The sequence below is a fragment of the Bubalus kerabau genome, chromosome 13 (assembly GCF_029407905.1).
Source record: "Bubalus kerabau isolate K-KA32 ecotype Philippines breed swamp buffalo chromosome 13, PCC_UOA_SB_1v2, whole genome shotgun sequence".
Taxonomy (NCBI): domain Eukaryota; kingdom Metazoa; phylum Chordata; class Mammalia; order Artiodactyla; family Bovidae; genus Bubalus; species Bubalus kerabau.
This window is the reverse complement of record NC_073636.1, coordinates 76984917-77010070: the sequence shown is the minus strand read 5'-3', so window position 1 is coordinate 77010070 and position 25154 is coordinate 76984917. Positions and strand designations below refer to the sequence as shown.

Sequence of the window (25154 nt, the reverse complement as noted above, 5' to 3'; positions counted from 1 at the left end):
GGTGCTCCTAGGGAGGGAAGAGCTTTCTGTTTTAACCTGCAGAGGTGAAATTTGAGCAAAGACCTGAAGGAGGTGAGGAAAAGGCCATGAAGAGATCTGAATGAAGGCTGTGGGCAGCGAGGACAGCACATTCAAAGGCCCTGGGGTGGGGACATGCCTGGCTTGGGCAAGGAGCAGCACAGGTGCCATGTGACCAGAGTTAAATGGGTAAAGGTGGGGGGAGTGGAGGTGATGAGGTCAGAAGGGGATGGACAGAAGGCATAGGGTCTTCTAGGCCTTTTGGAGGGCTTGGGAGTTTTATTTGGCATGAGATGGGAGCCCTGGAGGGCTCTGCTGTGGAGGAAGGCAAATTTTGTCTTTAACAGGATCCTTCTGCCTGCTTGATAGAAGGAGCTGAGTGTGGAAGCAGGGAAACAAATGAGGCTGTCATAACCCAGACAGGGTTACCCTACCACGTAACCCTAAATACTTATTTGTAGAGTGAGTGAAGGGAGACATATGCGGTCTGGCTCTCTGGACCACGTAGGCGGGACCCATGTCTGAGCCAGGGACTCCGGGGATCTCCACATCCCAGTCTCCTTTCTTCTCACCTCCTGTCCCATCAACTCCTGCTTCCACTTCTGCCTGCTTCTTCCTCTCCCGCTGCCTCTCCCTGGGCTGCCCGACTGCTCCCGAACTCCTCTCAGCCATTCTTGTTGAGTTTGGGGATCCTCAGAGGAAAATAGCCATGTGGGTCTTCCCAGACAGGCCCGCATGAAGGCCCAAAGCTATGATACTGAGACCTGCTCCTCTCTGCAAATCAGATAAATCCAGAAGCAGGAGTGCTGTTTCTGAACACTCAGGGCATTCGGCTTTTCCAGTGATGTCTTCTTGGGCCGATTTGGCTTTGCCAGGGTCTGTGAGGAAGACACAGGACGAAGAGCAGGAAGGGAACCCAGCTGGTGGGAATAAGCAGAAGGGTCCGAGGGATGGACAAAGTGTCACTCAGCTAGGGTTGCGCAGATTCACCAGATATGCTCTCACTTCAGCTTCTCTGAATCTTTACTAAGAAGGAGAAAAATGGAGGCAGAATCCCTTGCGTCATTTTAATTGATTTCTCCAGCATCTAGAGAGGGGCTGGCCCCAGGCCAGGGGAAGTGGGAGCTGGGGGAATTCATCAAAAATCGACCTACTGATGACTTGAGCTGATGAAGTAATTAGCTCCTGTTATTCTCTGATCTCTGGTCATGGAGTTTTGACTCCCATCCAGAGGATCAGCATCCTGGCTGGAAGGTTAGAGCTGCCCGGGAGCAGAGAGGAACAGCCTAAGGGTCCCAGGAAGAGTCCAGCCAACCGTATCCCCCAGCTCCACCCCCCATCTGGTCCAGGCCCCATGTTCCTCCGTATCACAGGCCCAGAGCCAAAAAGACCCTCCAAGGGCACCTGGCCTCCTGCTGCTTCAGAGGCAAATGAGGAAACTGAGGTTGGGAGACCTTTAGAAAGTTACCCAGAAATCTACTTCCAGGAGGTTCTTGTTGAGCTGCTTACTCCAGCCAGACTGGGTTTGAACCCCATCTCTGCCCCTTGTTTGGCCATATGATCATGGGAAAGTGTTTTCATCATCATTCTCTGTGCCTCAGCTTGTTCATCCATAAAATGGGTATAATATTGATGGGCATATATGCTTATTAAACTAGTTGATATGTTTAAAATGAGAATTGCTGTTTGTAGGGCTTCCCTTAGAAATTCTCTCCCTATTATTTTATCATTCAGTGTCCATCTGAAGGAACATAAATGTGCATTTTTTAAATTTAACTGTAGTTGATTTATAATATTGTGTTAGTTTCAGGTGTACAGCTTCAGGTTCTTTTCCACTATAGGTTGTAACAAGATACTGAATATAGTTCCCTGTTCTATAGAGTAAACCCTTGTTGTTTATTTCATGTATAGCAGTGTGTCTGTTAATTCCACACCCCTAATGTGTCCCTAAGCCCTCCCATTTCCCCTTGGGTAACCATAAGTTTGTTTTCTATGTCTGTGAGTCTGCTTCTGTTTTGTAAATAAGGTCATTTGTATCAGTTTTTTACATTCCACATTAAGTGATAGCAAACGATCATCGTCTTTCTCTGGCTTGCTTCTCTTAGTATGACAATCTTTAGGTTCATCCTTGTTGCTGCAAGCGGCATTACTTCCTCCTTTTGTGTAACTGAGTAGTATTGCATGGTATAATATATCCCACATCTTTTTTATCCATTCATCTGTCGATGGACATTTAGACGGTCCCCATGTCTTGGCTTTTGTGAACAGTGATGCTATGAACATAGAATGCGTGTATCTTTTTTAATTATAGTTTTGTCCAAGTGTATGTCCAGGAGCAGGATTGCTGGATCATATGATAACTCTTTTTTAAGGTTCTAAGGAACTTCCATACTGTTTCCACAGTGGTGCAACAATTTACATCCCCACCAACAGTGCAGGAGGGTTCCTTTTTTTCCATGCCTTCTCCAGCATTTATTTTTTGTAGATTTTTGATGATGGCCATTCTGAAAAGCATGAAGTGATACCTCATTGTAGTTTTGATTTGCATTTCTCTGATAATTAGCGACTCGAAGCACCCTTTGATGTGCCTCTTGGCCCTCTGTATGTCTTCTTTGGAGAAATGTCTATATAGGTCTTGTGCCCATTTTGTGATTGGGTTGCTTGCTTTCGTTGTTGTTCAGTCATCAAGTCGTGTCTGACTCTTCGCGATCCCATGGACTGCAGCATGCCAGGCTTCCCTGCTTGCTTTGTGAATGTCCATTTTGGAGGGCCAACTGGTATACCAGTCAAGAGCACATTTCAAGTGCAAAGCACAAAGCAGTCTTCTTTGTTTCCCGAAAGGGGGTGGGACATGGACTGATAACATGATCAAGGACCCCCTCCCATGATCCAGGGTAATTTCAGGACCACTAGAATCTTCGGCATGTCTCCTTTGAACTCTCTCAAGCCTCCCATTACCTCCAGCAGAAAGTTTCCCGATGGTGCTAATGTGCTTTGTCGCCTTTCAACACCTGCTAATTTCCTGCACAGAGACAGTGCAGATGTGGGAGCCGCCAGCCCAGGGCTCAGCTTAGAGCATTAAATGTGAACCAGAAGCTGTTAGATGGGGCAGCCCGATTTCTGCTCTCTTTGACTTTGTGTGGTTAGTTCTCCAGGGAAGGGATGCGGCTGTTTTATTTATCCTTGGGTAGAAAGTTTTCTCTTTCAAAATACTGTGCTGATGCCTTTTTTTTTTTTAAAGGATTCTTTAGATGTGGACCATTTTTAAAGTCTTTACTGAATTTGTTACAAATATTGCTTCTGTTTTATGTTTTGGGTTTTTGGCCGGGATGCCTGTGGGATCTTAGGTTGCAGACCAGCGATTGGACCTGCAGCCCCCACGTTGGAAGGCAAAGTCTTGTCTGAGTGACAGAAAAAAGCCATGCATCTGAGAGCAATTGGGAGGATGGGGGAGAGGTGGGCAGGGGCTGGACCCCCCCCGCCACCACCCCATAAGGCTTGTTGGGAGTTTGCATTTTGTAGCCTGAGCCCTGAGAAGCCAGGGAAGGGTCTGAACAGGTGAGTGACAGGGCTGGGACTAAGGTGAGCTGATCATCTTACACCTGCCCACCTAGAGTGAGAGCCCCTTCAGACCTGGAGCCTGAGAACCTCCCTGGTCTTGCCTTACCCAGGCCTTGTGAGTTGCATGTTTGGATCTGAATTTTAGGAAGACCCTGCTGGCTGCCTCTGAGAGGATGGAGGTGGGAACAGCAGGTTGGGGAGGAAGTGGGATTCCCCATAGGCAGCTGGTGCCATCCCCGGGTGGGGTCACACAGACCACACACCCCCCGCTGCAGACCCTGGCGTCCTCGATGAGTTCCCTGAGCCCTGGCTTGGGGCGAGGCAGGGTTCCCAGTGACAGCAGGGGCAGGAGGAGTCCTTCAAGGTCGTGGGGACGGTGACTCAGGCCGACAAGCTTGGTTTCCTCCCAACACGTCTGCTTGTTCACTCTTTCCCTCATTTTAAATAGATGAGACCAAAAGGTCTATATCTGGACAGGAGTTGAAGGCTCATTTCCTCAAGAAGTTAAAAAAAAAAAAAAAACTGCAGAGAGCAAAGAGCAGAGCGAGATCTGAGACCTGCCTGAGACCAGGTTAGCCACCCCGCCTTCCTTCTCCCGCCCTTTACTGGTGACCCCATCTGACCTGAGTCAAGGGGCTGACCAGGGTCACAGGGGACTTGACGCTTCTCTTCCCTCAGCTGTTGAGCTCTCAGTTTTCTCTGTTGTCATTTTGTTTCGCAACTTAAAACCAATATGGACATCTTACCCTATCACAGGACCTACTGACAGGGGACCTTTGTGAACACCCCCCACCTTGGGTTGAGTTCTTCAACAGTCATATATCCCCGTTTTATTCATGGGGAAACTGAGGTTCCTCACTGGCTTGTTGATGGGGAGACCCAGCTGGTGAGTGATGGAGCTAAGACTGAAATACAGAGTTGCCTAGCCCACAGCATCAGCCTGGCTGGTCCAGACCAGTCCCCGAATCACACGCTACCTGAGAGCTGGGGGTGCATCCACTCATCTCTGCATCCTCCGCGGCACTTGGCGCTGGCAGAGAAGAGATGACCAGAAATGTCTGCTTTCCCAGGCTTTTTCCTCTCCTTTCACCGTGGAGTGATTTCTCTTGTGTTGGTCGAAGGGTTGGGAGGCAGGCCGACTACCTGACTTGGGACCTGGGCTCACACAGACATATCCAGAGGATGGCTGAGTCCAGGGGAGGAATGCTGTCTGCAGAAGTGGTGTCCGGAGGCTTTCCTGCCAGCCAGGAAAACCTGAGCCAGTTGCAAATAACTTTTCTTGCAACTTTAACTGAATTGGGTGTTTGCTCCGCTGTAGCTATCACTGATCAAAGAAGTTCTCTCTGCCCCTGCCAGAAGCCATCGAAGATACCATCATGCAACCTGTGGCCTAACTCGCTTCCTCTTCCTCTAGGTCCTTGAGTAGAGAGGGAAGAGAAACAAATCCGCGGAGCACAGCTCCAGACTCCTGCATCCCTCCAGAAGCAAGGGGGTCCGCGGAAACATAACATGGCCCCCGCCGGCATCCTGCTTTGCTTGCTCTCTGCAGCGGTCTTCTCTCTACTGGATGGAAGTGCGGCCTTCCTGTCCCACCACCGCCTGAAAGGCAGGTTTCAGAGGGATCGCAGAAACATTCGTCCCAACATCATCCTGGTGCTGACGGACGACCAGGACGTGGAGCTCGGTAAGCACCCAGCTGCTGGCAGGCGGCATCCCCCAGGCTCTCCGTGCCGGGTCTCGGGCCCCTGATGCAGATGCTTGGGTTGACCCTGCAGAGTTCACTTCTAATGGACTGAACCGAGTCCCAGGGGTGGCCCTGCACACGGGGATGCACAGCTGGGTCCTCAAGGTTAGGGGCCTCCAACATTTTCCTAATGAGAACCATTCCTAGATTCCTCCAAAGTCCTAAGGAAAAGAGATGTTAAGACCAGTTGATGACTTGTTGTCCAATTTCTACTGAGAACCTACCACATTCCAGGCCATATTCTAGGACCTGGAACTTCAGTAATGAGTGAGGCAGGCATCGTCTCTAGTCTCATGGAATGCGGGAGACAGATAATCAAGGTCATTGCTAGTTCATATGGAAGATAATTTAAAGAAGGGAGAAACGTTCTGGGGTAACTGTAGAGGATTCTGGCTTGTGGTGATGGTCGGAGCTACTTTGCATTAGTAATCAGGGGGGGCCTCTCAGAGGAGGTGGTACTTGAGCTGATGCTGAACAAAAAGGGGGAGCCAGCCTGGGCAGCGTGTGTGTGCACACACACCTGCAAACGCGCACCCCTGTTCCGCCCATCTTAATAGGTGGCACCAGTCTTAACCCAAGGAAGGGTGGGCTCAGCCTTCCTTGGTGGCATCTCGGGAAAGGGAGGGTGGCCGCTATTGCTAGTGACCTGACTCAGTTTACAGGGATGGTGGCTTGGGAGGGTGGGGACAGTCGCCTCTCATCCTGAACTGTTTCCCCTCTGGTCCTGTGGGCTCCAGGTAGAGCAGGTGAGGAGGAGGGCCCTTGCCGAGACGGCGCTGGTTTACAGCAGGACGCCCTCCCTGATCCCTCACACAGCCCCCCGCTCCCCTGGTCGTGTCCTTGCTTCACTCTGTAAACCCTCCTGGCCTCCTCCCTCTCCCTCCTAAGCGAGTCCCTGGGCTCCTCCACCCAGCTGGACACCTTCGTCTTCATGAGGCACCTCTCGCCACATTTTCACTCACATGAGAAGTCTCCATCCATGAGGCCACCAGGAGTGAGGCCCCCAGAGTCAACCAGCTGGACCTTCTGCTCCTGGGGTTAAATTCCACTTACATGTCCAGCTCACCTTTGGGGGTGTCTCTCAGTGTCAGCCCTGTTTCTCCTTTACTTGTGTCTTCTCCCCCTTCGAATTCACTGATTTTACCATTTCCATTTCTCCACATTAAACCCCACACAGCGCTACCCTTGAGATCTATCAAGTGAGGCACAAATGCAAGTCACATAAGTAATTCTAAATTTCCTAGTGGCTACACTTTTTTTTTTTTTTTAGAAAAAAAGTAGAAAGCTGGGGAAATTAATTTTTTAAAGACCCAATATATCTATTGTCATCTTAACATGTAATCAATATAAAAACATCATTAATGGCATCAGATCAGATCAGTCACTCAGTCGTGTCCGACTCTTTGTGACCCCACGAATTGCAGCACACCAGGCCTCCTTGTCTATCACCAACTCCCGGAGTTCACCAAGACTCACATCCATCGAGTCAGTGATGCCATCCAGCCAGCTCATCCTCTGTCGTCCCCTTCTCCTCCTGCCCCCAATCCCTCCCAGCATCAGAGTCTTTTCCAATGAGTCAACTCTTTGCATGAGGTGGCCAAAGTACTGGAGTTTCAGCTTTAGCATCATTCCTTCCAAAGAAATCCCAGGGCTGATCTCCTTCAGGATGGACTGGTTGGATCTCCTTGCAGTCCAAGGGACTCTCAAGAGTCTTCTGGCATAGTTTATATTTTTTTATTGCTTTTGAAATCTGGCATGTACACCTAGAGGACAGCTCAGGACCAGCCGCCTTTCCAGTGCTCAGTAGCCACGTGTGTCTGCCGTACGAGACAGCGTACAAGCCCCTGTGCGTTTTCCTTGTCCTATAAATTGGATTTCCCCCTCTTACTAACAGTGATGACGATAGACATGGTAGTCAATACTACCTTGTACTGTGAAAATCTGGGGCAAAGCCTTCCAAGCACAGGGTACAGCATGTGCAAAGGCCCTGAGGCAGGACCAAGGAGATAGATGTGGCCAGAGCCTGTGGAAGGGTCATAACATGACCCTGGAGAGAAGGAAGGGAGCCAGATTGTGAAGGCTCCCAAGGGTTGTGGTGAGGAGTGCCACAGTTGACCAGGTGAGGGGTGGGCTTTTAGCTTCTGTCCACTGTCAAAGGAAAACTAAATATTGTCGGTGGCAACAAATTTAAAGGTTGACCAGAAAAGCCTTTGCAGTCAAACATAAGATTGTGGTGATGATCCAAATGCAAATCTACACCCTTTTTGAAATCAGTCTTTTAAGCACCAAGAAAAGGTGATTTATATGCCTCCAAGCCACTCCTTTTTAATGATTTGTATTAATGATCACAAGTATAGATGTTTCTCAGCGAGTTGATTGGTGCAAAAACAATTTGCAGCCAGAAGCAATCATAGCCTAGGGCTTTTATTGACAGTTTGACACATAGGATACCTGTTTCTCAAACCAATCAATCCTAAAGGAAATTAACCCTGAATATTCATTGGAAGGACTGATGCTGAAGCTCCACTACTTTGGCCACCTGATGCAAAGAGCTGACTCACTGGAAAAGACCCTGATGTTGGGAAAGATGGAAGGCAAAAGGAGAAGGGGGCAGCAGAGGATGAGATGGTTAGATAGCATCACTGACCCAATAGACATGAATCTGAGCAAACTCAGGGAGATAGTGGAGGACAGAGGAGCCTGGCATGCTGTAGTCCACTTGGTCTCAAAGAGTTGGAGACGACTTAGTGACTGAACAGCTCCCCAGCAGCATTTAGCATGAGCCAAATTTGATAACCATGGGGAGCCTATAGAATGTGGCCATGGGGCCGTGAGTTTTGTTTCTGGCAGAATTCTGCAAAGAGCACTCACAGGCAGCATCTGACCTCAGCGCACCTTGGTCATGCCTCGTGGGGTCCCTCAAGCTGTCTCCATCAGAGTTATGCTTGAGAATTCAAGACTCCCTGGACGCTTATTCATGCATTCAATAGATATTGATTAAGTGCACTGTGCTGGGAGGAGAGGGGCTGGGGGAGGATCCCTCTAGCTGGAGAGAACAGGAAAGGCAAGACAGAAATGAGCTCGGTGGGTCAGGACAGAAAGAAGGCCTGTGAGCTGGAATGGTGAGAGCCGGGGTGTAAGTGGAGAGAGATGAGGCCAGGTTGTGTGGGACCTTGTCGTCACGGTGATGATTTTGAGGTTTATTTGTAGTGGAATAGACACAAGGGAGGGCTGTGACCTGACTTAGGTTCCAGTAGGATCCCTCTGGCTGTAATGTTGAAATTAGGTGCTGGTAGAAGGACAGGACCGTACCGGGGCAGGCGAGGACGGGAGCTGGGACCAGGGCAGGAACAGTGAATCTGGAAGACGTGCATGGGTAGATGGGTGGGGGGCTGAGGACAAAAGGGGATCCTAGATTTTTGACCTGAACCAAGGCTAATGATTGAACATCCACTCTTAGGAGCACTGGATTTTTGCTGCAGCTGCGTGATCTAAGTCTCATGTCAGAATCCAATTGTAGGTTTGCACCTGTGAGTCTCAAACAAATCACATGCAGATATAAGGAAAGGAGCTCCGGGCGTGATGAGGACGTGGAGAGAGGAAAGCAGAGAAAACCAGGGTGAATTTAAAATGCCTAGGTCGCTCCTGTTCCTTTGAATGCAGAGACTGAAGCCTAGAGAAACTAAGTCACTAGTCCAAGGCCACACAGCTAGGATGTGGCCAAATAAGATTTGAACCCAGGGCCTATGGTCTTAACCACAACTCTACTTAACCCTTCTCTTGGGATGGCTATTGAGTTGTTTCTAGATTGGGAGCGTGTTTGTCAGTAGCTTTCACTGTTACCAATACTGTTGTCAAAGAAAAATGTTTTTTTAATATTTGCTTATTTATCTGCTGTGTCAGGTCTTAGGCGTGGCATGCGGGACTTTTGTGGTTCCCCACGGGCTTCTCTCTAGTTGTGGCGTGTGGGCTCTAGAGCACACAGGCTCATAGTTGCGGCACACAGGCTTAGTTGCCCCCCAGCATGTGGGATCTTAGTTCGCTGACCAGGGATTGAACCCATGTCCCCTGCACTGGAAGCCGGATTCTTAACCACTGGACCGCCAGCGACGTCCTCAAGAACGTTTTTATACATGCATCTTTGCATCGGCGAGCGAGGATTTCTGAAAGATAAATTCCAGGAAGTGGATGCAGTGGGTTTGGAGCCCTCATGCTCAGTGACATCTGTCAATTTCCTCCCTTAGCACCCACTTGCCCAGATCGGTCTTCCCTTCCACGAAGGAGCCAGTCCCTCCAGCAGCGTTTGGAGGAGGCTGTGCTGCTTTCAGGGGGTGAGGGATGATGGCAAGGTGGTGGTGGGGGGAGGGTGTGCTTTTTATAAACCACCAGACAGATGCAGATCAATAATGCATGCTCCCCAAAAGGCCAGCACATTATCTCACAGTCAGCAACAACTGGCACGCGGAGGGTGGTCCTAAAAAATTTATCATCTGCTATTTTCTGCTCATCCAGGCGGCAGTTCTGACAGTTCTCGGGGCTGGAGCCTTCTCGACTAAGATAATTCCAGGCTTTCTTCCAGTCCCGGGGCGGAGAAGAGCCGTCCATCCTAATTAGGGTCTGGATGAGAGATCTGGTATGGGACACGGCACAGAAGAGGGGCTCTTCCTGCCTCTGAATTGATTGCAAGGGGGGTGCTGGATCTTGATTTTTTTCTTTCCTTTTCCCTACATGCATTTGACGTGCCTCCCTGAGTGGTCACTAGGAAGTGTCCATTGCCAGGGGGCCAGGTTCTAGGACATGTTGGTCAGAAAGTGGTCTCCACTATCAGTATATTTTGGGGGACAATCCCTGTGTTTGGATGACTCTTGGAGATCCGTACAGTCTTGGCTGCCATCTTCACCAGGAGGGTAGAACAGGAAGAAACATACGGAAGCCAAGGTCTCATTTGCATGGTGTCCTTCAAATAGGCTTTGAAACCGGTGGAATCCGCCTGGGTTTCTGGTTTAATTCAATCCAGACAAACCCTTGGTGAGCCTCCAGGGCCGGGACAGGCTCTGAGACACCAAGATGAGTTGGACACGGTCCTTGCCTGGAGCAAGAGAATATTTGCAATATCCCAGAGCCATCTGTTCTATTACTTGAACTGGACTTACTTTTTGAAGCTTAAGTATTATTTGAAAAGGAAGCTTTAATTATGACTGTACATGAAAAACTAGTATTCACTGCCTGCAGGAAAAGGTCACTGCAAAACCAAGTCTAATAAGAACAGCAGTGTTTTTATATTTCGGCAAGATGCTGCCTCCCATGGGGCTGAGGCCAGGATGGCTTTGTTATAAAAGGTGATGGGCAGTTTTGAGAGAGGAGTTCAAGAGAAAGAAGCCCCTCCCTGAGACTTTCTCCTTGACCTAATCAGCAGGATGGTGACTGGAAAAGAGAAAAATTTTCTGGAGTCTGATCACAGGTTTTGAATGTTGGGGCCTTGTTATATGGACAGCACCTGGCAGTAACTCTTGGGTCTGAGGGTTACGGAAACAGTCGGGCTGCAAATATCAGGCATTGATGCTTCGCTGCCCATTTTCTTGGGGTCCACACCAGGTAGGAGCAAGTGCCTTCAGAGACCTCCTCAGTTTGCTGGGTTTCAGGTGTGGCACTCATGACTACATGAACTGCAGATCAGATGTTCCCCATTCAGAAGAAGCCTTTGTCTCTCAGAATATCTTTCAATGAAAATACTCCAATAGAGATGTAAAGATAAGAACTCTCTAGTGAAACAACCGGGTTCAGACTCTCATTCTGCTGCTGACTGTGTGGCCTTGAGGAAGTTACTTGACTTCTCTGTGCTTCTGTTTACTCATCTGGAGGAAGATGATCTATGAACCTAACCTTCTTGGTGAGGACTTAATATCCTGGAGCCCCAGGGATGGGGCCAGCCCTCACATGAACCACGAAGACTGGGAGAGGGAGGTAGGGGTGATGCACTAAAAAACAATGTCAAGAGCTGGCGCCAGAAGCGGGCGGAACAGCTGGAGTGCTGTCAAATCCAGAAGATGCCCACAGCTCCCTCATAGGGCTCTCTATGAAGCCAGGTACCCAAAGGGCAGACCAGACTCATCCATTCATGAGATGTGTATTGAGCGCCTGGAGTGTGCCAAGCAAATCCAGCAGCCAACGAAATAGGCAGAACCTCTGATCTCAGGGAGCTTACATTCTAGGGTAAGAGTTCATTTAAAAGATATGTAAAATATGTATTGGATTGGAAAAAAGAAAAGTCATTTGGGTTTTTAAGAACACCATATGGAAAAACCCAAATGAACTTTTTGGCCAACCCAATTATATATGAGATAGTTAAAAAGGGGAGGGGAAGTCAGCAAGGAGGGGAGGGGAAAGGGAAAGTTGTCATTTTTATGTTGAGCAGCATCACTGAGAGGGGGATATCTGGATAAAGAAGGTTAGGGAATATGAGTCAAGGGGATTCCCCCAGGAAGAGCGTTCCAGGCAGAGAGCAGTGGGTGCAAAGGCCCTGAGGCAGAAGCAGTCCAGGCAGGCTCACAGAGCAGCTGATGGCCGCAGTGGGAGACCAGCATGAGCAAAAGAGCCAGGGAGAGGTGAGGTCTGAGAGGCTACGGATGGTGGTGGGAGAGCGGCTTAGGCAGGGTCTTTGCACCAGGGGGAGGGCTGTGACTTTCTAAGTGACAGGGACACTAGGGAAGGACAGTGACATCATGTGAGTTCTGTGTTAATTTTAACCTTTTGGCTACTTTATGGAGAAGAGACTGAAGGGGTGCAATCAGAGCAGTGAGGGGTCTGCTGCAATAGTCCAGGCAGGAGATGGACCCCATCAGAAGTCCACTGCAGCGGTCCAAGCACAAGATCCTGGTGGCTCAGACCAGAGCAGGCAAAGTGGCCAGATGCCACCTAGAGTTAGAGGATGGCGCTGACAAGATGTGCTAGTGATCTGATGTGGAGTGGGAGAGGAGTCCAGCATAACTCCAAGGTTTTGGCCTGAACATCTGGTGGGGGTTGAGGGGAGGGGAGTGGATTGTCTATTTACAGAGATGGGGAAAGCTATCTAGAGCTCAGTTCTAGAGTCCAAGACTGTCAACCTTTAGAGTCAGAAGTTCAAGTGGGGAGGCCCCAACCTGGATGGGCCAGGAATTGGGGGTGGGGGTGGGAATTACATGCAGATCATGTGCTGGTTCGTGCTTTTCTGGGTCAGAGACCCTCACCAGATGCTCTGAGGGGCCAGTGATCCTGCAAATGGCAAGCCTGCAGCCAGGAGGGCTGTCTTGTGGGAGAGCTTGACTTGAGAAAGCGGCTCTGGAGGGCCTCTGGCCAGGCACTTGTTTGCCTCTTTCCATCTGTGAACACAAGGAAACCACACCCTTGCTGCAGACTGATATTCAGAAATCAATTCTAAATTGCAGGCTTGGGTGCTCTGCAGGAGCCAAATGGCTGGAAGCCTAGGATAGTGTGCCCAGATTCCGGACACCAGATCGGTGGTAACTTCCAACTCAGCCTCTCCGAGATACCAGCTCCTGACATTCCTGCCGCCGCTTACTGGTGTTAGAAAAACATGTGGATGCAGGTCATTGAGGAGGAAGAGAGACTTAGTTGGACCCACCCTGCTGTTCAACTTGCCAAGCACATTCCTGCAAGATCTTTTTTAAATTCAGCACCATTTTGGAGATCACTTAAATTTTGGAAGCTAAGTGTATCAGGATTAGGTTTGGCTGCGTGTGAAAGAAAATATAAAATAACAGTGGCTTAAACAAGACAGAATTTTGCTTCTTAATTACATAAAAATGTCTGGAAGTTGGCTGTTCAGGGCCAGTGTGCTGCCTTCAAGGTTATAAGGGACCCAAGCTCCTTCTCTACTTTTGTACCCTACTATTCTTATGGTGTGGCTTCCATCTTTAAGGTCACCTTCATGACTCAGAATGGCTGCTGGATCTCCAGCCATCACAGCCATATTCCAGAGAGCAAGGAGGAAGAGGCAGAAGGGAAGAGAATGGACCTTTAAGTCAAGTCAGCTCCCTTTACTCATCCCAGACATCACCTACAACACAGACAGAACTTATTTAATTAGTCACATGATCTCAGCAAGAAATACAAGACACATTCAAACCTAGATTTTTCAAGGAGGGTTTAACTTTTTGCTAAGGTATGAGCAAGTGTGGAGAAATCACTAACGATAGGGTAGCACTCGAGGCTAGTTAGTAACAGTGGGGTCGTCTCTCCTCCAAGAGCAAGGGGGTGAGGGCAGCAAAAGGCTCCTGGAAACCTCGAGACATAGGGCCACTCAATGGGAGTTCTCACCCTCTGTTGACACCAAGGGAGTGAGATGGAGGAATCCAGACCCTAATCTTAGCGCTTCCTTTTGCTGATCTCCTGCCCGGGCCCCTCATCATCCAAACTCAGCCAAAGCCAGGATATGAAGCCACTAGTGTGTACAGCCCATCCAGGTCAGATCCCTGGGCTGGAGAACTAAGCAGAAGGTGGATCCAGAAGGTTAAAGGGAGAACCGCTTCCGCTGCAAGAGAGTCTAGGAAATGCAGTTTCCTAGCGGGGCATGTTGAAGATTAAAATCAGGGTTGATGGACAACCTGGGGTCTCAGCCACACCAGAGATCAGGAGCGGGGGTCCCAGGAAGGGGCAGCAACTCCAGCAGTGGGTGTGGTTAAGTGATGGGCACCCTGAGAAGATGTTCACTGGAGGCCTGGGGGAGAAACATCCCAGACAGGGAAGAACTGCTAAGCACATCGAGGAGGGCAGCTGGACCTGGGGAGGGAGAGGAGAGAAGGATAGGGGTGAGGGCAGAGGAGAGATGAGGAAGGTCTGGATTTTATTCTCAGGCCAATGGAAAGTGACTGAAATGTTCTGAGCAGGTCAAGCACACATGATTCATGCTTTCAGTGGCTCTGGCTGCCGGTGGAGAACAAGTGGGGGACAGGAACAGAATCTGATAGACCAGTTGTCCCGGTGGGAGGTGATTGGGGGTGCTGCTGAAGGGAAGGGGGTAAATGAGCAGGTTTTGTTTTGAAGGTCAGCACGCCTTGTTGATGGAGCACAAGTGGGAGGGGAGGGAAGGAGAATCAAGGATGACTGAGGTTTTTGGCTGAGCTCTTGGGCAGATGGTGGTGCCGTTTACCGAGATGGGAGACTGGGGGAGGAGGGATGGGTTTTCAGACTTGAAACAGACGTCAGCTGCTTTGCCAACATCACCCACCAGGATGGTGGCTGGGTGACTGACTCTGTAGCCCACCCTGAAAAATGCGGAGAACACCTTGGAGAGGCTGCCTCATTGAGGCAATGGCCTCTGGCAGGGGCAGCAAGTTGGAAAATTATTAGCAAGAGGGACGTTTCTGGGTGGAGCTCCTCGGAGCGGAAATTGCCAGTCGTTGCCAAGCACCATTGTTATACCCATGACCTGCCCTGCCCCAGGGCACCTCCCCTCCATTGAGAAAGCCTGAGTTGGAATTTTTTCCCAGAAGCTTCTGCTGGCTCTGGTTTGCAGAAAAAAAAAAAAAAAAAAAACTGCATGATTTTTCTCATTTTTTTCAGTCTAGTGCTCATTAACAAAATTCCAATACTGCCTCTTCAACATCTGCTTTAACTGATTTTGGGGTTAAGAACCAGTGTTAAGCCTTGGATTTTTATCACTGAAATCAAGAATAATATTTAATTTTATTTAGCGATCTCCAAGGGTCAGGAATTGATCCTCCTCTGCCACCACCATGGGGAAACCTCGTCTGGGAAGCGGGTCCCAGGAATCCAGTGGATTTTTCTGGATTCAGTTGCAGGCACAGCAGTTGTTGCCAACTGACAGCAGTGAGAACGCTCCAACAGGAGGGGGATCAAATGTAACTGCTCGGGAGGCAATGGAGTCCCTGGGCTGGAGGTGGCCTCTGATTGCTGCTGTCTGTTTCCCAGGCCTTCCCCTCGCCCCGCTGCTGGGGACAGAGCGCTTCTGGGGCCATCGATCTGATGGGGCCCAGCCTGATGTGGCCGTTCAGCAGGTGTTGCCACGAGCTGGCAGCTCACAATCTGAGCCAGTGACAGTGCGGTGATCCAGGGACACTCAAGGGCCAGCTGAGGGCCACTCGAGGGCTGTCGCTTACATTCCAGCCTGGCAGGTGGCCACCAGCGGCTGGAGGCTGGTACAGGACGCACAGGTGCTTCCCCACCTGTGGCCAGAGCTCACAGCCCCCCTGCCTGTCCAGGGCAAGGCTCTGTTCCAGCTTTTACCCAAACCCACCACCCCTCTATGCTCCCTTAAAGCCTGTTTTCTGTGGGTCTCCAGGCCACAGTGTTGCTTTGCGAGTTTACTTAGCTGATCAGTTCAGCTGGAATAGAACCAGCTAAGCGATGCAAGGGCTTCCCTTGAGGGTCAGATGGTAAAGAATCCACCTGTGATGCGGGAGACCCAGGTTCGATCCCTGGGTCAGGAAGATCCCCTGGAGAAGGGCAAACCCAGTGCAGCAGGGCCAGGCCAGTACTGCGGGTGAGGGGAGTGGGCCTGATGGGGGCCATGCAGACTAGAGGGGGGCCCTTCTAAAACCAGCCTTGGCTACTCAGATCCACCTACCTGTGTGCCCATCAAGGCCAGATCTGTGTATTTTCATGCTAAGCCTAAAATCCGGATTGATGTGAAATCTCCCAGATAAAACTTAAAAGTTAGCAATTAATTCAAATTTTTAACCACTTCCGAGCAGACCTAAATCCAACACATGCAGTCAAGAGCCTGTCCTGCTGCTGCTGCTAAGTCGCTTCAGTCGTGTCCGACTCTGTGCGACCCCATAGACGGCAGCCCACCAGGCTCCGCCGTCCCTGGGATTCTCCAGGCAAGAACACTGGAGTGGGTTGCCATTTCCTTCTCCAATGCAGGAAAGTGAAAAGTGAAAGTGAAGTCACTCTGTCATGTCCGACTCTCAGCGACCCCATGGACTGCAGTCTACCAGAGGCGCTCAATTTGTGAACACTGTGTTACACTATATATAGCTGGGAGCTACTGTAATTTACATTTTTAAAAGCTAACATGTTTTGAATCTTTTCTGTATGCCAAGCATTGAACTAAAGAATTAAATTAAAATTCTACAATAGTCTAGGTAAGAAATAGCAATGGTTAAACATTGATTTAAGTCAGGACCCTAGGTTGGCTAACCATGTCCCACCTCCCACAACCTTCCCAAGGAGAGTCTGACATCACAGACTGTGTTTACCTCTCAAGAAAACAAAGATCAGAAAGCATATGTCTTAGTTATCCATCAAAACCGATGCCTCCTCTGTTATGCCATCCAAGTTGGGGGCTCCGGAATTTTGTCTTGGGGAGGGGGCAGGTAGGGTATGTCTCCTCTCAACTGACATAGATTTCTAGGACAGAAAGTAGACGTGAACCACCTAAGTCCCAGGAACGGCCAAAATTGGGTCATGTTTTGAATCTTGAGAGCCCGCAGCACCTGCTGAGTCCCCAGAGATGGTGGTTGCCCTGACCCAGACCTCTAGAAGTGCACATTGAATCAGCGTTTCCCCACATGCCTTTCTATGTATGACACAGGTCATGCACAAAATCATCTTATGTGACGGGTTGACAAACATTGATTTTTACCACTTACAAACCTCTTTTGATATGCTTCCAAAAAAAAAAAATCTAAGCATATCAAATCCAGAATTTTACATTGTCACTTGGGTTGAAAACAAAATTTTTAAAACCACATTAAAGAAAAATATCAAATGAAATAAATAATAGCCCAGGTGGTAGACTGAGAGCCCCCCAAGCCCCCTGAAAATAAAACATGGAGTGGGCAGATGAGGGTGTGGGGGATACACCATGCTTCTGGCAGGTGCGTGGTTTGGGCACCAAAATTTAAGTCATCAGGGTGGGGAGGGGGCCTCCCCAGTCTACCGGAGTCACCGAGAAAGGTGTCAGAGTGACCTCACCCCGGCAAGGGAGGAAGGTGTGATCACGGAAAGAAACCGGCTGTGTTTTTGTCTGCGTGTCCCCAGGTGTGTGTTGGATGACAGGAGTTTTGGTTGGCTGGCCTTTTTATTTCAGTGTGGCCTGGTCTTCCAGCCCCTTCCCTCCCCCTCAGAGCTGTCCATCTGCATGAGGGCTGTGCCGGGCAAGGAGATTAGATCATATGCTTTCCCGTTCCAGATGTGGATTTATCGGGCCCCGTCACTGTGACCATTCTCATCAAGCAGGTTACTGTCCCCGAGGGGAGGTTTAACATGTCGCGCTGCTTACGCCCAGATGCGGCTGTCATTTAGGGCATCGTTAGATTGTGCTCTAATAGCAGATTGACACGGCTTCCCTGCAGCCGGATTATTTGGGCCAGCGTGGGCGCCCCGAGCAGACAGATGCAGGGAACTGTTGGAAAGAGCAGACCATCACTTGTGTGACTTGAGGGGCACATGGCAACCCTGGTTTGGAGCCCATTACAAATAAGAAACAGTTCCGCAGGCTGTTTGCCTTTTGCCAACGCAGCATCCAGGGCTGCTGACTGCAGGTGAATTACTCACCGGGTGGCAGACCCCTGCTTTCCAGGAGGGTCTGAGAGGTCGGGTGGGTGGCCAGCTTTGTCCTTTCCGCAGTCTCTAGAGCCCGAGCAAGGCCAAGTCCTCGTTACCGGGCGCTTCCTTCTTTGCCTCGTGGTCTGGGAAGAGCAGGCAAAGGCTTGATTCTGCCTGGACTGCCCTAGACTCATGCCTTCAAGAAATATTTATTGAACACCTACTATGTGCCGGGCACTGTTCTAGACCTCAGGGCTGTGGGGCACAGTCAGTGGTCCCAGCTCTCCTGACACTGACATCAGGGCTGCAGAGAGGGTGACCAGCAAGATGAAGATGTAAATGTGCCAGAGTGTTGAGTTGACCCAAAAGTTCATTCAGGTTTGCCAGCCGATGCTATGGGAAAACCCGAACAAATTTTTTGACCAACCTGAGATATAGTGTGTTAGATCAACACACGCGGAGTTGAAAACGTAAAACGTAAAAAGGAAGAGGATGTGAAATATTGGCGACAGAGGAGCAAAATTGTGGATGTGGTCAGCAGGGCAGACCTCACGAAAAAAGAGAACTATTTTTTTTAATTGAAGTGTAGTTGCTGTACAATATTATAAGTTACAGGCATAGTGTATAGTGATTCACAATTTTTAAAGGTCATGCTCCATTTATACTCATTATAAAATATTGGCTATATTCCCAGTGCTGTGCAATATATCCTTGCAGTTTATCTTATACCTAATAGTCGGTACCTCTTAATCCCCTACCTGTACATCACCCCTCCCCCCAACAAGAGAACTTTTGAGTGAAAACGAGGAGGGGTGAGGACCCAGGCCCTGGGATTGCTGGGGAAAGGCATTCCCAGCAGGAAGAACAGCCTGGGCAAAGGCTCTGGGGCAGGAGCAAGTTGGCAAGCGTAAGGAGAGGCAAGAACCACAGAGGGCAGGAAAAAATGGGGAGCCTGGCCCACAGGGGCTGCACTTGACCTCAGACTTTGTTCTCTGGCTGAGTGGGAGCCATGGATGATGCTGGGAAGAGTCCCTGGAGCTACTCCTCTGGCAATAAACGGCAAGAGTCCAGGTAGGAAGCAGTGGACCTAATTCAGAGGAAGGAGGATGACCGCCTGCTCAGGGAGGAGACGACAAGACTCTTGAGTGTGGGTGTACTTTAAGAAAGAGCAGCAGGCTCTGCGGATGGGCTGGGTGTGGAAACAGAAAGATGGGACCAGAGAGAAGCCACGATTATTGCCTGAGTAACTGAAGGATGGGAGAGTTGGTCCATAAAGAAAGCTGAGTGCTGAAGAATTGATGCTTTTGAGCTGTGAAGAAGGTGTTGGAGAAGACTCTTGGGAGTCCCTTGGACTGCAAGGAGATCCAGCCAGTCCATCCTAAAGGAAATCAGTCCTGAATAGTCATTGGAAGGAGTGTTGCTGGAGCTCCAATGCTTTGGCCACCTGATGTAAAAAGCGGACTCATTGGAAAAGGCCCCAGTACTGGGAAAGACTGAAGACAGGAGGAGAAGGGGCAACAGAGGAGAGATGGTTGGATGGCATCACTGACTCAATGGACGTGAGTTTGAGCGAACTCTGGAAGATAACGGAGGACAGAGGAGCCTGGTGTGCAGGAGTCCATGGGGTCACAAAGAGCCAGACATGACTTAGCAGTGGAACAACAGACGAGGGGAGAGGAGAGGACCTCAGGGGACACCCAAGGTGTCTCTTGGCAATACCGTCACTGGGCAGACAATTGTGGGTTGTGCCGAACGCCAGCCATTCCCTCACCCTTGCACAATTTTCACTGTGTCCGTGGGCCACTTGTATTGCTATTTTTTGAAACAGCTGTAATTATTTTTTTAGAACAGGATTCTACTACCCTAAATGAGAAGCTAGCATCACTTGCCCTAAGTAGAAGGAAAGTTAAACCATGCAATCAAGTTTAAGCTAATATGGCTGCCCACCTGGAGCTCCAAGGGGGTGGCCTCATCTCTTCCCTTTGAAATAGGAAGCGTGTGAGTGTTAAGGACGTGACCACATCCCTGCACCCACCCAAGACTTTCTCCTGGAGTTGATCAGAAGGAGTGAATGGGAATCAGTTTCCCACACTGGGGTCCCTGGCACTTGGTGACGTGACTGACCCCGAACCACGGTCGCTGCTGGTGCGTCAGCTAAAGTCACGTCCCGGATGACATGGGGACCCAAACGACAGTCCTGGGGACAATTCTGAGCCTCACTGAAGCTGAGAGTTAGCAAGCGTGTGGGGACCTCCGTGTCCCTCCCGGGTTATCAGCACCCCTGCGTGGTGTCCACGGGACGCTTCCTGGACGTGACACGAAACCCCCACTTCCGCCATCAAACACGCTGGGCTCAAGTCATCCCACCCCACTTCCCCGGCTCTGCAGTGCTCACCAGGCACCTAACTCCCTGCTCCCGCTCCCTCTTCTTTAAGTGGTTTGCGGGAGGATTAAGTATCACGGTGCAAGCCGTGTGCCCAGCACAGTGCGTAAAGCAGAGCCCGCCAACGACAGTCACCTCGTTAATCGTGATTGTTACGGACGTGCAGCACCGCCCTCTACCCCAGGGCCGAGTTAGAGCTGTCTCAACAATTAGGTTATATTAGGAGCTGCCAAACCAGGGCCTTCAGGGACTGGCAAGAGCTGGTGTCAGACTCTAGAAGGTGCTGGGGAGTCTGGCAGACTCAGAGCACATCGTCTGTTACCTGCTCTTTGAAGTCAGATTTTTTTTTTAATCCACTACACACAACACATACACACGTATCATGAACATAGATCCACTTGGGCTCCTGAGTTATTTGGAAACACAAAGAGTGAGATACACTTTTGTGTTAATTTTGCAGATGTTTGTTGAGTGGTCACTTTGTGCCAGGCACTGTTCTGGGCTTGGGAAGATGACAGTAAAGAGAATAAGCCTAGATCCCTGCTCCCTTGGAGCTGTTCCGGTGTAGAACAGTGGGCAGCACGCAAATAAGTGAACTGTCTGAGGGCAGTAAGTGTTGGGGGGCCAGGTGAGGCAGGGAGGGGCCATGGGGGGTGCTGGAAGGAGGGGCAGCAGTTTCAGTGTGGGGCCAAGGACGGCCTCTCAGATATGGGGGGTTTGATGAATAACCGGGAGGAGGCTAGAAGGATGCACCCCAAGGCTGGTGAGGCCCAGGGCTCTGCTGGACCCTGAGACCAGCTGGTGGAGGGGAGCTTCAGAAAGCCCACCACCTCCATCCCCTCCAGAGGGCGACTTCACACCTGGTGTCAGTCGCCCAGTCGCGTCTGACCTGCGATCCCATGCACTGCAGCACAGCAGCGTCCCCTGTCCTTCACTATCTCCCGGAGTTTCCTCAGATTCGTGTCCACTGAGTCAGTGATGCTATCACACCTGGTGGAAACCCTCTAATTGCCACCAGTTACAGATGGGACCCGTTGGGACTTCTCAGGAGGACATGTGACCTTGGCAACAGATGCTCACATAGCTCCAGGGCCTGATGATTCCTGGTCAGACACAAAGCCAGTTCTTTGCCCACCGGGGTGACCGTAGCCAAGAGGCTCCGGAAATGCAGCTGGTTCCAGGCAGGCGTCTCTTATAAAACTGCTTCAGCACTGGGCTCAAGAGGGCAGGCTCTGCTCTGTCCCCTTCAGTTGCTCAGTGAGATACTACAGGGCATCAATTATATATTCCTGGGGCAGGGTGTGGACAGCACCCAGGATCACTCAGAACTCTCAGTCCAAAAGCAGAGGCTGATTACAAATAAGGGCACTTGTAAAGGAGGCCATTTCAGAAGGAGGGAAATGCTCAGCAGAAACCTACATGGGTGCGATAGCAAGTAAGCGGGGAGCTCCTCCAGATGCGGTACTCGGCCAGGACTTGTTGAGGAGGTGACCATTGAGATCTGAATAATCGGACAGGCCAGCAAAGCAAAGTCTCAGAGAGGCAGTCCCCAAAAGAAGAGAGAAAGCAAGTGCAAAGATCTTGGGGCAGAAGTGAGCTTGGAGCCCCTGAGAAACAAAAAGGAAGCTCGTGTAGCCAAGCGAGCAAGGGACAGGGAAGTTCAGTTCAGTTCAGTCGCTCAGTTGTGTCCGACTATTTGCGACCCCATGGACTGCAGCATGCCAGGCCTCCCTGTCCATCACCAACTCACGGAGCTTACTCAAACTCATCATATCCATCGAGTCAGTGATGCCATTCAACCATCTCATCCTCTGTTGTTCCCATCTTCAATCTTTCCCAGCATCAGGGTCTTTTCCAATGAGTCAGTTCTTCATATCAGGTGGCCAAAGTATTGGAGTTTCAGTTTCAGCATCAGTCCTTCCAATGAACATTCAGGGCTGATTTCCTTTAGGATGGACTGGTTGGATTTCCTTGCAGTCCAAGAGTCTTCACCAACACCACAGTTCAAAAGCTTCAGGTCTTCGGCGCTCAGTTTTCTTTATAGTCCAACTCTCACATCCATACATGACTACTGGAAAAACCATAGCTTTGACTAGACGGACCTTTGTTGGCAAAGTAATGTCTCTGCTTTTTAATATGCTGTCTAGGTTGGCCATAGCTTTTCTTCCAAGGAGCAAGAGTCTTTTAATTTCATGGCTGCAGTCACCATGTGCAGTGATTTTAGAGTCCAAGAAAATAAAGTTTCTCACTGTTTCCATTGTTTCTCCATCTGTTTTCCATGAAGTGATGAGACCAGATGCCATGATCTTAGTTTTCTGAATGTTGAATTTTAAGCCAACTTTTTAACTCTCCTCTTTCACTTTCATCAAGAGGCTTTTTAGTTCTTCACTTTCTGCCATAAGGGTAGTGTCATCTGCACATCTGAGGTTATTGATATTAAGTGTTTCTCATGATGTGCTCTGCATATAAGTTAAATAAGCAGGGTGACAATATATAACCTTGATGGACTCCTTTCAGGATTAGAACCAGTCCGTTGTTCCATGTCCAGTTCTAACTGTTGCTTCTTGACCTGCATACAGATTTCTCCAGAGGCAGGTTAGGTGCTCTGGTATTCCCATCTCTTGAAGAATTTTCTACAGTTTATTGTGATCCACACAGTCAAAGACTTTGGCACAGTAAAAGCAGAAATAGATGTTTTTCTGGAACTCTCTTGCTTTTTCGATGATCCAGTGGATGTTGGCAGTTTGATCTCTGGTTCCTCTGCCTTTTCTAAAACCAGCTTGAACATCTGGAAGTTCACGGTTCACATACTATTGAAGCCTGATTTGAAGAATTTTGAGCATTACTTTGCTACCATATGAGATGAATGCAATTGTGCAGTAGTTTGAGCATTCTTTGGCATTGCCTTTTTTTGGCATTGGAATGAAAACTGACCTTTTCCAGTCCTGTGACCACTACTGAGTTTTCCAAATTTGCTGGCATATTGAGTACAACACTTTCACAGCATCATCTTTTAGGATTTGAAATAGCTGAACTGGAATTCCATCACCTCCACTAGCTTTGTTCGTAGTGATGCTTCCTAAGGCCCATTTGACTTCTCATTCCAGGATGTCTGGCTCTAGTTGAGTGATCACACCATTGTAGTTATCTGGGTCATTGAGATCTTTTTGTATAGCTCTTCTGTGTATTCTTGCCACCTCTTCTTAATATCTTCTGCTTCTGACTGGTCCATACCATGTCTGTCCATTATTGTGCCCATCTTTGCATGAAGTGTTCCCTTGGTATCTAATTTTCTTAAAGAGATCTCTCGCCTTTCCCATTCTATTGTTTTCCTCTATTTCTTTACGTTGATCACTGAGGAAGGCTTTCTTATCTCTCCTTGCTATTCTTTGGAACTCTGCATTCAAATGGGTATATCTTTTTTTTTTTTTCCCTTTGCCTTTAGCTTCTCTTCTTTTCTCAGCTATTTGTAAGACGACCTCAGACAACCATTTAGAGTTTTTGCATTTCTTTTTCTTGGGGCTAGTCTTGATCACTGTCTCCTGTACAATGTCATGAACCTTTGTTCATAGTTCTTCGGGCACCCTCTATCAGATCTAATCCCTTGAATCTATTTCTCACTTCCACTGTATAATCATAAGGGATTTGATTTAGGTCATACCTGAATGGTCTAGTGGTTTCCCCTACTTTCTTCAATTTAAGTCTGAATTTGGCAATAAGGAGTTCATGGTCTGAGCCACAGTCAGCTCCTAGTCTTGTTTTTGCTGAATGTATAGAGCTTCTCCATCTCTGGCTGCAAAGAATATAATCAATCTGATTTCGGTATTGACCATCTGGTGATGTCCATGTGTAGAGTCTTCTCTTGTGTTGTTGGAAGAGGGTGATTGCTATCACCAGTGCGTTCTCTTTGCAAAACTCGGTTAGCCTTTGCCCTGCTTCATTCTGTACTCCAAGGCCAAATTTGCCTGTTACTCCAGGTATCTCTTGACTTCCTACTTTTGGAAGTCAGTGGCAAGGATACACAGAAGAAGAGGTGGCAAGAATATATAGAGGAATAGATGAGGTCAAAGAAATGTGGAGGTGGATTGGCAGGGAAGGCCGATCTAGAAGGGTCTTAGACCCCCAGTAAAGGACTGGTGTTTTCTTCTGAGTGTGAAGGGAAGCTGCCGGATGGTTTGAAGGAGGGAACAGACGTGCTCTGTGTTTTCCCTGGGAAAGCTCGATCTGTCTCCTTACCCGTTTGGCAGAAAAACGGGTAGAGGAGCCATGTAAATCTCCTTTTCCCTCTTTGGGGACAGAGTGCCGAGGTGGGTCTGATGTGCTGTCCTCAGGTCTCTGGGGGTTGTGGCTCCCCAGCAAGACCTTCAGACACTGGGTAGACCCTGGATTGGCTTCCTGCTGGTGTCCTAACAAACTGCACAAACTGGGAGGCTTAAAACAACAGAAATTTACTGCCTCACCGCTGTGGAGACAGAAGTCTGCAGTCACAGTGTTGGCACGGCCGTGATCCCTCCAGAGGCTCTGGGGGTGAATCCTTCCTGCTCACCTAGCTCCTGGAGGCCCGAGGAGTTCCCTGGAGGGATATACGAGCCTCCTTCCGATCTCTCCTTCGTCTCCACTTGGCCTTCCCCTCCGTGTCTATGTGCCTTCCTCCTCCTGTCTCTTGGAAAGACACTTGTCCTTGGATTTAGGTCCCACATCCTAACCAATCCCAGCTCAATATGTTTTAGTACGTCTGCAGAGACCCTTTGTCTAAATTAGGTCCCATTCACAGGAGCCTGGACATAGGACAGGAACATATATATATTTTGGGGAGGCATCATTAAACTCACTATAGACCTTAAGTACTACAAGGAAAAGAAAAAAAACTGAGGATAGCCTTGGAAGAGAAAAAGGATTTCCATGAAACCGCCTATGTGTCTGGGTACCTGCCGGGGT

At 49.3% G+C, this 25154-nt stretch overlaps 1 protein-coding gene across 4 annotated transcripts in view; it reads left to right on the top strand.

The window, feature by feature from the left end:
• SULF2 (sulfatase 2) overlaps positions 1-25154 on the top strand; it is a 131075-nt gene that overhangs the window by 27476 nt on the left and 78445 nt on the right. For all 4 annotated transcript variants that reach the window (XM_055545233.1, XM_055545230.1, XM_055545231.1 and 1 more), the window contains exon 2: positions 4994-5263. In XM_055545233.1, the coding sequence (XP_055401208.1) occupies positions 5089-5263 (175 nt within the window). In that variant the 5' untranslated portion in view covers positions 4994-5088. The remainder of the gene's footprint in view (positions 1-4993; positions 5264-25154) is intronic.